Source organism: Ascaphus truei, chromosome 8 (assembly GCF_040206685.1).
Source record: "Ascaphus truei isolate aAscTru1 chromosome 8, aAscTru1.hap1, whole genome shotgun sequence".
Taxonomy (NCBI): Eukaryota; Metazoa; Chordata; class Amphibia; order Anura; family Ascaphidae; genus Ascaphus; species Ascaphus truei.
The window spans coordinates 39,141,496-39,154,554 of NC_134490.1; the positions used below are offsets into that span (position 1 = coordinate 39,141,496).

At 47.9% G+C, this 13,059-nt stretch overlaps 1 protein-coding gene across 1 annotated transcript in view; it reads left to right on the forward strand.

Moving 5' to 3' along the window:
• The window catches only part of LOC142501544 (nuclear receptor ROR-beta-like), a 46,587-nt gene that overhangs the window by 19,158 nt on the left and 14,370 nt on the right, over positions 1 to 13,059 (forward strand). Inside the window, exons 2-4 of the mRNA XM_075611553.1 lie at positions 9,351 to 9,436; positions 11,394 to 11,535; positions 12,603 to 12,971. Coding sequence (XP_075467668.1) covers positions 9,351 to 9,436; positions 11,394 to 11,535; positions 12,603 to 12,971 — 597 coding nt within the window. The remainder of the gene's footprint in view (positions 1 to 9,350; positions 9,437 to 11,393; positions 11,536 to 12,602; positions 12,972 to 13,059) is intronic.

Sequence of the window (13,059 nt, forward strand, 5' to 3'; positions counted from 1 at the left end):
AGTAACATTTAGGAAAAGGAGTCCCTGCCCCGAAGAGCTTACAATCTAATTGCTGAATTCTAAGTCTTTAAATGGTTTTGCGAAAATGAAGAACATCAATAAATATTTTGGGACATAAATACATTGATCGCTAATAATTCATTACAGGCGCAGTTCCCTCCCCAAAATGAGCTATCCCAAGACGATCAACCTAATTTAATTAGATTTAATTAGATGTGATAGGCATAAGCTTATAGCACTCCATGTTAAAATGGGTTTGAAGCAAAAGGTGACACTGTGTGCGCTCATTTGCACGTCATTACCCAGAATCCCTGGCTGCAGCGGAAACACAGTATGCTAAGATATAATGGGGAAAGGCGGGATTGGGGACCTGCCTGAGATGTGAATGTGCTCACCAGTGATATTTGTATTTGCTGTATGCCGTACGGTGGAGGGGTTTTGTCACTTTTTACCCACAGTAACTTATGTAATGGGCGTGAGTGCTGCTACCATTAGATCCGCTGATATCTCCAGCTTGTATTAGCTTGTGAGATGTCTGAACCCAGAGAGGACTCGCCCAGATAATCACTATTTATAGTGCTTTAGGGCGTTGACATAAATATGTGAATCATCCATATACCATCCTGAAGTTTCCTCCGCATAGGTATGAGGCAGCGGGCATTGAAACTGGCAGAGTCTAGGGCGTGCACTGGACGCTTAACCCCATAACCCAATAACCCAATTACCGCCAGGAAGAGCTCGCATCCAGCCATTCACTGGCAGAGCAAAGCAATCAGTATCAGAGCAAAGATGGCTCTGGCAGTGAGGGGATTGAAGTGAGACCTTCACCAGTCGGTTCAAAAACACACACACACACTATGAAGGAATAATAATAATATATATATATATATAGTCTACTCTGTTTTTTTGTGTTATTGGGGCGCATACTAACCAGAAATGCAAATGACAGCGATGGAAAAAAAATTATGAATGTATGTGTGTATATATATATAATTTGTAAAAAGAACCATTGACACCCCCCCTCCCCCCTTCTTGGCTCTGGTTTTGTGTGTGTGGGGGGAGGGTGAGAGTTAGCAGCAGGCGTGGTTGTGATTCACCCCGCGGTGCCCGGGAGGTGGCATGCCTGCGCCCATCTCACCTGCTGGCACTCAATCCAAATTCCAGGGGCATTCTGAGACTTTTTGCTTTCCGGGAAACGTACCAGCAAATAAATCTCAGCCACGTAACACCTTCTCTGCTGCTATCCTGGTTTAAACCACTCACAACAAACTAGTTCTACAGTGTGTGTAAAATAAGATAACTGTAACTACGAGCTTGTTAGTAACTAATCTGGTTCCACTAACTAGTTCTATGTCATGAATAATGTAACTAGTTCTGGATTTAGCATGAGCTGGTCACTGTAAGTACAGTAGTTGTGTGTGTTATTGTAACGAATTGTTTGTGTCACTGTAACCAGTTGTGTTTGTGTGTGCATCACTAACTAGTTGTTAGTGTCACAGTAACTAGTATATGTGAATATTACTGTAACTAGTGTGTCACTATAACTAGTTGTGTGTGAATGTAGGTCAATGTAACTAGATGTTTGTCAAAGAAAGACTACAAGGGTTAGTAGACTCTTTGATAAAGCGCGCGAAATGCGTTAGTGATTCTATTGCCCACACTTTGATCCTATGTCACCCATTCATTAAATTGGTTTTATTTTACAATTTTTGTGCTGAGCTCAAATTTTTTTATCCTGCTAAAGCCCGTGATTGTTGTCAACCCTCATTGGGACTTCCACATCTAGTTGTTTGTGTAACCAGTTGTGTGTCACTGTAACTACAGTAGATGTGTGTGTTTGTCAATGGAACTAGTTGTATGTGTCACTATACCGAGTAATGTGTGTCTCTCTAGTTGTGTGTGTATCTCTGTAATTACCTGTGTGTGTGTCAATATTACTAGTGGTGTGTGTGTGTGTGTGTGTGTGTGTGTATAACTAACTGTTATTTCAGTGTACTGTATCTAGTTGTTTGTGTGTGTATATCAGTGTAACTAGTTGTGTGTGCGTGTGTATATACCAGTGCAACTAGCTGTGTGTTTGTATATATACCAGTGTAACTAGCTGTGTGTGTGTATATATACCAGTGTAACTAGCTGTGTGTGTGTGTGTATACCAGTGTAACTAGCTGTGTGTGTGTATATATACCAGTGTAACTAGCTGTGTGTGTGTGTGTGTGTGTGTGTGTGTGTGTGTGTATATACCAGTGTAACTAGCTGTGTGTATATACCAGTGTAACTATAACTCTTAGATTGTAAGCTCTTCGGGGCAGGGATTTCCTTTCCCATTGTCTGATTTTTGCTGCACTTATTGTATTATTATAATTCCCTGTACTGTATTCTTTGTGAAGTGCTGAGTACACTTTTGGCGCTATATAAATAAAGACATACAATACAACTAGCTGTGTGTATATACCAGTGTAACCAGCTGGGAGCTGGGTATGTTTGTGAAAGTGTAGTGGTGTATTGCACCTAGTTGTGTCAGTGTAACTATGTGTGTTTGCCAAGTGACATTGTAACTAGGAGCCTGTGTGTCTGTGTGTGTTTGTGCTGTGTCTCAGTGTAGCCAGCTGTACCAGTCCTCACTTATCCTAGCTCTGTGCCCAACACAAACACCCCCCCCACCCCCACCCCCTTCAGCACCGCAGAGGTTAACCTCACTAAGCTTTCGGTTATGCAACAGCCTATTACAGTATCAGCTAAAGTGTGTCAGTGGGACAGGGAGCCTGGCGGACAGGTCGGCCGACCTATCACGGAGCATCACCGCACCCTTGCCAGCCAGTAGGGCACAGGGGCCGGGCTCCGTGCTGAGTTACAGATAAGCTGACAGCTGCCTGGTTATGTAAACAGCAGGATTATTCAGGAGGGGCGGAGCCTGCCATTTAACGAGCCCTGGATAATTACCCCCTTATTACGTGTGTTATTACGACACTTGTCAGCATCCTGAAGCCTCTCGTGACCTGGGAAACCTTTTGTTTCATTATTTTATTTTTTAACCCAAGTATTATTTTTCTGATTCTTTTTCTTATTTCAAAATGTCTTCATTTTGTATTAATATTGTATTATTATCATCTGTATTCTTGTATGTAATGTAAATATTCAATTCATTTTCACCCTGAATATCCTTTCTTGTTTGTGTGGGTTTATTTTAATGATACTGTTCAAATCATTGCTTTTCTTTTTTTTTTTTAATTTTTTTTCCCCACAGATTCAGTTACAGAAAATGCCCCTTTTTTGTTTGTTGGGATTTGTTTTTCTCTATATGAAACATAGATGATATAAAAAATCAGACACACACACACACACACACACACATACACATACACATACACACACACCATGACATGTATACACAGCGCAGGTACAGCGGCAGTGTCAGCCTCCCCCTCACAAACACACTACTACACCATGACATGTATACACAGCGCAGGTACAGCGGCAGTGCCAGTCTCCCCCTCACACACACTAATACACCATGACATGTATACACAGCGCAGGTACAGCGGCAGTGTCAGTCTCCCCCTCACAAACACACTACTACACCATAACATGTATACACAGCACAGGTACAGCAGCAGTGCCAGTCTCCCCCTCACACACACACACTACTACACCATGACATGTATACACAGCGCAGGTACAGCGGCAGTGCCAGCCTCCCCCTCACACACACTACTACACCATGACAATCATACACAGCGCAGGTACAGCGGCAGTGTCAGTCTCCCCCTCACAAACACACTACTACACCATGACATGTATACACAGCGCAGGTACAGCGGCAGTGCCAGCCTCCCCCTCACACACACTACTACACCATGACATGTATACACAGCGCAGGTACAGCGGCAGTGTCAGTCTCCCCCTCACGCACACTACTACACCATGACATGTATACACAGCACAGGTACAGCGGCAGTGCCAGTCTCCCCCTCACACACACACACTACTACACCATAACATGTATACACAGCACAGGTACAGCAGCAGTGCCAGTCTCCCCCTCACACACACACACTACTACACCATAACATGTATACACAGCACAGGTACAGCGGCAGTGTCAGTCTCCCTCTCACACGCAATACTACACCACGACATGTATACACAGCGCAGGTACTGTACAGCGGCAGTGCCAGCCTCCCCCTCTCACACACGCTACCACACCACGACATGTATACACAGCGCAGGTCTCCCCGCCAACCCTATTCGCAGCCGTGAAGAGGTTAAGCGCAGCCCCCATGTTGCCCCTCACATCACAGAGCCCACACACTCTTGAGCGCAGCTGTGACGTGGGTTAGTGAGAGTTATAAAGCCGGAGTGAGTCAAACCCTAGGGGGTGACGGAGATCAATGAGAGAGAGAGAGAAAAGGAGCTTACCGCTCTGTTATATAAACTGCACAGCTGAGCTGTGAGATATGGGTTTACATACACCCCTCTGGTATTATACACAGCTGAGCTGTGAGATATGGGTTTACATACACCCCTCTGGTATTATACACAGCTGAGCTGTGAGATATGGGTTTATATACACCCCTCTGGTATTATGCACAGCTGAGCTGTGAGATATGGATTTACATACACCCCTCTGCTATTATACACAGCTGAGCTGTGAGATATGGGTTTACAATCCATACACCCCTCTGGTATTATACACAGCTGAGCTGTGAGATATGGGTTTCTATACACCCCTCTGGTATTATACACAGCTGAGCTGTGACATATGGGTTTATATACACCCCTCTGGTATTATGCACAGCTGAGCTGTGAGATATGGGTTTATATACACCCCTCTGGTATTATGCACAGCTGAGCTGTGAGATATGGGTTTATATACACCCCTCTGGTATTATGCACAGCTGAGCTGTGAGATATGGGTTTATATACACCACTCTGGTATTATGCACAGCTGAGCTGTGAGATATGGGTTTATATACACCCCTCTGGTATTATGCACAGCTGAGCTGTGAGATATGGATTTATATACACCCCTCTGCTATTATACACAGCTGAGCTGTGAGATATGGGTTTACATACACCCCTCTGCTATTATACACAGCTGAGCTGTGAGATATGGGTTTACATACACCCCTCTGGTATTATACACAGCTGAGCTGTGAGATATGGGTTTACATACACCCCTCTGGTATTATGCACAGCTGAGCTGTGAGATATGGGTTTACATACACCCCTCTGGTATTATGCACAGCTGAGCTGTGAGATATGGGTTTACATACACCCCTCTGGTATTATGCACAGCTGAGCAGTGAGATATGGGTTTACATACACCCCTCTGGTATTATGCACAGCTGAGCAGTGAGATATGGGTTTACATACACCCCTCTGGTATTATACACAGCTGAGCAGTGAGATATGGGTTTACATACACCCCTCTGGTATTATACACAGCTGAGCAGTGAGATATGGGTTTACATACACCCCTCTGGTATTATACACAGCTGAGCAGTGAGATATGGGTTTACATACACCCCTCTGGTATTATACACAGCTGAGCAGTGAGATATGGGTTTACATACACCCCTCTGGTATTATACACAGCTGAGCTGTGAGATATGGGTTTACATACACCCCTCTGGTATTATACACAGCTGAGCAGTGAGATATGGGTTTACATACACCCCTCTGCTATTATACACAGCTGAGCTGTGAGATATGGGTTTACATACACCCCTCTGGTATTATGCACAGCTGAGCTGTGAGATATGGGTTTACATACACCCCTCTGGTATTATGCACAGCTGAGCAGTGAGATATGGGTTTACATACACCCCTCTGCTATTATACACAGCTGAGCTGTGAGATATGGGTTTACATACACCCCTCTGGTATTATACACAGCTAAGCTGTGAGATATGGGTTTAAGTACACCCCACTGGTATTATGCACAGCTGAGCTGTGAGATAATGGTTTATATACACCCCTCTGGTATTATGCACAGCTGAGCTGTGAGATATGCGTTTAAGTACACCCCACTGGTATTATGCACAGCTGAGCTGTGAGATAATGGTTTATATACACCACTCTTATACACACAGCTGATCTGTGAGATATGGGTTTATATACACGCCTCTGATATTATACACAGCTAGGCTGTGAGATACGGGTTTATATACACCCGTCTGTTATTATACACAGAGCTGAGCTGTGAGATATGGGTGTATATACACCCCTCTGTAATTATACACAGTCTAGGTTAAAATCGGATTTAACCCCTTCACTGTCAGAGGTAATGCCAAGTCGGGGCAATGCCAGGCTTCCCTCACCCGCTTACACACACAGCCACCCTGATGTAGCAGAGAAGAGGATCTACAGACACTACCTCAGATGCCACTAGGCGTTGCCGCATACTCTGCCTTCCGCATGCCAGGGGTCTGTGCCAGCTTGAGGAGCAGGCTCTGCTGGATGCGAGGGCAGAGTATCACGTCACTTAGGGTGCTGCAGGGCAAGAATGAGAGCAGGGACCCTGATGTATGTGTGGGGTTAGTGCAGGAATAGCAGAGGGTACTGCAGTGACAGATTTGTGCATGTTTGTGGGGGGGGGGTAGTCAGTACTTGAATAGCAGAGGGTACTGCAGTGACAGATTTGTGCATGTTTGTGGGGGGGGGTAGTCAGTACTTGAATAGCAGAGGGTACTGCAGTGACAGATTTGTGTATGTTTGTGGGGGGGGGGGTAGTCAGTACTGGAATAGCAGAGGGTACTGCAGTGACAGATTTGTGTATGTTTGTGGGGGGGGGGGGTAGTCAGTACTTGAATAGCAGAGGGTACTGCAGTGACAGATTTGTGTATGTTTGTGGGGGGGGGGGGGAGGGGTAGTCAGTACTGGAATAGCAGAGGGTACTGCAGTGACAGATTTGTGTCTGTTTGTGGGGGGGGGGTAGTCAGTACTTGAATAGCAGAGGGTACTGCAGTGACAGATTTGTGTATGTTTGTGGGGGGGGGGGGGTAGTCAGTACTGGAATAGCAGAGTGTACTGCAGTGACAGATTTGTGTATGTTTGTGGGGGGGGGGGGTAGTCAGTACTGGAATAGCAGAGGGTACTGCAGTGACAGATTTGTGTCTGTTTGTGGGGGGGTGTAGTCAGTACTTGAATAGCAGAGGGTACTGCAGTGACAGATTTGTGTATGTTTGTGGGGGGGGGGGTAGTCAGTACTGGAATAGCAGAGGGTACTGCAGTGACAGATTTGTGTATGTTTGTGGGGGGGGTAGTCAGTACTGGAATAGCATAGGATACTGCAGTGACAGATTTGTGCATGTTTGTGGGGGGGGGGTAGTCAGTACTGGAATAGCAGAGGGTACTGCAGTGACAGATTTGTGCATGTTTGTGGGGGGGGGGGTAGTCAGTACTTGAATAGCAGAGGGTACTGCAGTGACAGATTTGTGTCTGTTTGTGGGGGGGGGGTAGTCAGTACTGGAATAGCAGAGGGTACTGCAGTGACAGATTTGTGTATGTTTGTGGGGGGGGGGTAGTCAGTACTGGAATAGCAGAGGGTAGTGCATTAAGAGAGGTGTGTGTATTTGGGGGTCAGTACAGGAATAGCAGACAAGGCTGCAGTGACAGAACTAGTGGGTAGGAATAGCAGAGTGTTGTATTGCAATAACCAGCCTTTCCCTCTTAGCCCTACATCTACTGTAGAATATATTGAAAGTGCTTATCCAGTTAACACCTTCTCTCTGAGATTTAACATATGCAGACCCTTTTTTCCGTGTCTAAGGGAACTACGTGTGCTGCCGTTACCTGTGGCCTGGGCCTCCGCAGCTGGGAGTCTGGGGTGAGCTCTTGTTCTCCTGGGTGCAGCGCCTCCACCTGAGAGGGATCCCAGTGCAGCAGGATAACCCCTTCCAGGATCACTTACAGTGAAATGATACACACACCAGTATATAACAATTGGTTTACTAACAATAGAATAACGATATAACGGTACCATACAATATAACACACACAATACAATAATAACACCGTGTGGGTGTCCCCCAAAGTACCTAGGGTGCGTGGCACCAATACCCCTGGTGTCCTCCCCCAATGAGAGTCAGTCCCACCCACGTGTAGGGAGTAGTGCTACCCCTGTGGACCGTTGGTGCACTTTACCTCCCTGGGCACTCCTGTACCCAGGTACCGCTGGATGAGCAAAAAGGATCCATCTAATCCCACTCTCTCTGGTCCAAAGACGTCCGCCGCTTGAGGAGGATCCAGCTGGAGAGTGTCCCTTAATGTTTATAGTTGCCTGTGGTCTGATCCCAGACCGCAGGCAGCAGCTCACCGCGAGGCGTCTCTTCACAGGTGCTACACCTGACACTATCAGACTAAAGGAACTAGCTGGGACCTAAGGGACAAACCTAGTCCTAGTCCAGGAGAGCACTGCTCCCTGGACACTACCTCAACGGTTCTCCCCTTCTCCTAACTGTCTCTAAATGCCAAACTGTGTCAACATTCTACCTGCATGTCCCTCAGGCTCCTGGGACATGTAATCCCTTGCGGAGCCTCTCCTAAAATGGCCGCCGCAACTCTGGGGACTGACCATGCGCGAATCTAAAATGGCCGCTGCAACTACTCGTCTCTCTGCACATGCGCATGGCTGCCTTCGCATGCGTGAACTACAAGATGGCGGCCCCCGTTTGCCGGGTACGCCGCGGAGCTCTGCTGCTCCCATACACCGCAGCTGTCCCCCTCCCAGGCACCGGAGGTAAGAGGGGACACGGCTACACATATAATACTTATTTCTCAACTCAGACCCAAAGATACAAAGGCACGGCAACAACAAAGACCAGTGAATACAGAATACATAGTACTTTTGTTAGGACCTCAGAACGAATTGTGTAAAGATTGCAGCAGCGATTCCAAAGACGCAAAGATCAGTACTGAGGTGTAAACACAGGACGATTGGGTAGGATTTAAAAAGCATCTACCAGAGACTCTCAGAGCCTCCACCAGTGTAAATTCTTTCAACACTAAAGCTGTCTCACATTTTAATCTGGTCTGTAACTGTTACATACGCCCATAATATATATTATCTTTAACTGTGCATGCAATGTCTTGTGTATAATGTACTGTATACCCTGTGCACTTATGTAACAATGTATTTGTAACCATGTATTATTTGTCATCATAACTCTATGCCCAGCACATACTTGTCTCAATGTATTACTTCCTGGTAAAACATTTTATAAATAAATAATCTGCAGTGCGGCAGTGACACCTGGTGGAAACACATAGCACTGCACACTATATACAGAGCTGAGCTGTGAGATATGGGTTTCCCTGTAGCTATAATCTCTCTTTCTTTTATCCCACAGCACAGATAGAAGTCATCCCATGTAAGATTTGTGGGGACAAGTCGTCTGGGATACATTACGGGGTCATTACATGTGAGGGGTGTAAGGTAAGAGGCATTGAACCCTCGGACTGAGAGGGTGAGGGGCAGACTCTACAGGGGGAGGGTGCAGCAGATCCCTAATAATTACCCCTAAATCCTCCCAGTTTGTTCACCCTAACACCTAGATTGTAAGCTCTTCGGGCCAAGGCCTCACTTTGTCTCATGTTATCATTTACTTGCTGTTCTAATTTGTAAAGTATTTCCCTTGTATCGTCATTTTGTAAAGCGCTGAGTACACTGTCGGCGATATAGAAATACCATTATACCTACAATCCGTCCTGCAAACCCTTGCAGCCCTAGAGGTGCCCATTCTTATTTGTGCCCAGTCCTGTTAGTCTGGGCTGTCTAGCCCTAGAGGTGCAAGAAGTGCTGTGTAAGTGCTAACCCTAGAAACTGTGCCCAGCCTTAATGGCAGGTGCCTGTCTGACCTACAGGAGGTGCCCAGTTCTACTGGTATCTATTACTATAGGTCCTGTACCTTGCCTACCAGGGTATGCCCAGTCCTGCCTCTCCGGCCAAGAGGGGGTGGCCAGTCTAGTGGAGCCCTAAACTGGGCTCCAGAGGTCCCCAGTCATAGAGGTGCCTGTATAACCTAGAGGTACCCAGTCCTGATTCTCTACCCCAGAGGGAATGCCCACTCCTAGCGGTGTCAGTCCATCCTTGCCTAAGAGGGTGTTCCCAATCCTGCCTCTATGCCTTAGGGAGGGTGCTCTGTCCTAGAGGTGCCAGTCCTGCCTCCTTGCCCTAGAGGTGCCCAGTGCAGCCTTCTTATCCTAGATGGGGTCTCCAGTTCAAGAGGTGCCCTATCCTGCCTATAAGGGGTGCCCAGTCCTGCTTCTATGCCCTAGAGATGACTTATCTTAGAAGTGCCAAGTCCTGACTTTATGCCTTAGAGGTACCCAGTCCTGCATCTTTTCTCCAGAGGGGATGCCCACTCCTAGAGGTGCCAGTCCTGCTTCCTTGCCACAGCACAGGTGCCCAGTCCTTCCACGTTCCCCTAGAGGTGTGAGTCCTGTCTCCTTACCTTAGGAGAGGTAGCCAGTCCTAGAGTTGCCCTGTGCAGCCTTCTTGCCTTACAGGGGGTTATCCAGTCCTAGAGGTGCACTATCCTGCCTGTCTTCCCTAGGAGGGGTGCCCAATCCTGCCTCTGTGCCCTAAAGTTAACATTTCTAGAATAATCCAGTCCTAGAGGTGCCAGCCCTGCCTCCTTGCCCAAGAGGGGATACCCAGTCATGCCTCTCTGTCCCAGCAGCAGTGCTCAGTCCTAGAGGTGCTCAGTCCTCCCTCCTTTCCCGAGTGTGCCCAGTCCTGCCTCTATCCCGTAGAGGTCTCTAATGCAGCCTTGTTGCCCTGGAGGAGTCTCCAGTCCAAGAGATGCCCCATCATGCTTATCTGCCATAGAAGGGGTTTCCAGACCATTCTCTGTGCCCTATAGGGGATGTCAACTCCTAGAGGTGCCAGTCCTGTTTCCTTGCCTAAGTGGGTGTGCAAGGTGCCAGTCCTGCCTCCTTGCCCAAGATTAGTTGCTCAGGCCTAGAGGTGCCCAGTCCTCCTTCCTTTCCCTAGAGAGGGTGCCCAGTCCAAAAATTGCCAGTCCCGCCATTTGCCCAGGGGCAGTGCCCATTTTGCTCCAAGGGCAGTGTCCAGTCCCAGAGGAGCCTGGTGCAGCCCTCTTGCCCTAGAGGGAGTACCCAGCCTGAAAGTTGCCCTATTCTGCCTCTGCACGAGAAGGGGTGCTCAGTCCCGTCTCTATGCCCTACAGGTGCCCTGTTCTAGAGGTACCCATTCCTGCCTCTCTGCCCAGGGGGATGCTCACTCCTAGAGGTGTCCAGTCCTGCCTCTATGCCCTATATATGTCCAGTCCTAGAGGTGGCAAGTCCTGCCTTTATGCCCTAGATATGCCCAGTCCTGCCTTTATGCCCTAGAGGCACACCTGCCTTCTGAACTGTGTCTCTGTGTTCAGGGCTTCTTCCGGAGGAGCCAGCAGAACAACGCCAGCTACTCCTGTTCGCGCCAACGCAACTGTCTGATCGACCGCACCAACCGCAACCGCTGCCAGCACTGCCGGCTGCAGAAGTGCCTGGCACTGGGCATGTCGCGGGACGGTATGTACCGAGTGCACAGGGATATACACAGGTGGGTACATGATTTACGGGGGGCACATATTTACACACACACACACAACCGTATGTATGTATGTGTGTGTGTGTATATATATATCTATAGATAGATATATATATATCTATCTATAGATATATATATCTATGGATATATATCTATATATATATATATGACACACACAAACACAGTGCTCGACAAATGTGGTCACCCGGTTGCTCGGGGAGACTGCATTGTCCTCCGGTCTTCTTGTCTTGATCTTTAAAATCATGTTTTTCTCCTGCAGCACTATTCAAAATGGCCGCACGGCGTCATATAATGTCACGTTGCCATGGCAACGGGACGCTGTGTGACGTCGTGGCAACGCAGCATCATATGACGCCGCTCGGCCATTTTGAGTAGTGCTGCAGGAGAAAAACATGATTTTAAAGGCCACAAGGCAGCAGAAGGCCGGGAGACGCCGGCAGAACCCTTTAACCGGACCCCACGGCAGGTGTTGTGTGGGGGCGAGTGGGTTTTGGCACAGTTTGTTGGGCCCTGTATATGTGTATTTATCACTTGTGACACACATTCACGTCTTAAATAGGTCTGCAACCCTGCCTTTCACCATTATAATCTAGCATACAGTGCTTCCACTGAGGCAAGGGAGTTTGGGAAATGACATGCAAATGAGCACACCGTGTCACCTTTTGCCTGAAATTCATTTTAACATGGAACCCTTATAAGCTAATGCTCGCTGTTCACACAGCTTTTAAACACAGCATGGGATTAGAGGCAAATCCAGTGAAACCACTCACAGACAGCTGTTTCGACCTTTTGGGTCTAATCAGTGTGAGGATGATTGTACGGGAAATGACATGCAAATGAGCACCATGTCCTTTTGCCTGAAATCCATTTTTCCATGGAACCCTTATATATATACACACACACACACACACACACACACACACACACACACACACACACACACACACACACACACACACACACACACACACACACACACACACACACACACCGCCTTGTAACCCCTTATAATGTCCGTGTTCTCCAGCGGTAAAGTTTGGTCGCATGTCAAAGAAGCAGCGGGACAGTCTGTATGCAGAGGTGCAGAAGCACCAGCAGAGCCAGGACCAGCCGTTGGGCAAGGAGGGAGCGAACACATTGCCCTGGGGATACCCGACCAGCGTGAGCAGTGGGCTGTCCGATCTAGAGGAGCTGAGCGGACTCTCAGACGGGCTTCTCTTCGACTTCCCCCTCACTCCGGACGGGGGAAGCTCCTACTACAGCCTGGAGCTCCCATCCTCCACCCAGCCCTCTCCTGACCCCGGCGAGGGCCATGGGGCCACACAGGACCTCCTGCCTGGGCACTGCCCACGGGGGGAGGGGCAGCTCGGACCGGACATCAACCCTGGGGAGATAGGTCAGTACCAGATGGGAAGGGGGTAGGGGCTACCTCTATAAATGGGGGGGGGGGGGTAATAACACTAGAACTTGGGGGTGCCCGATAC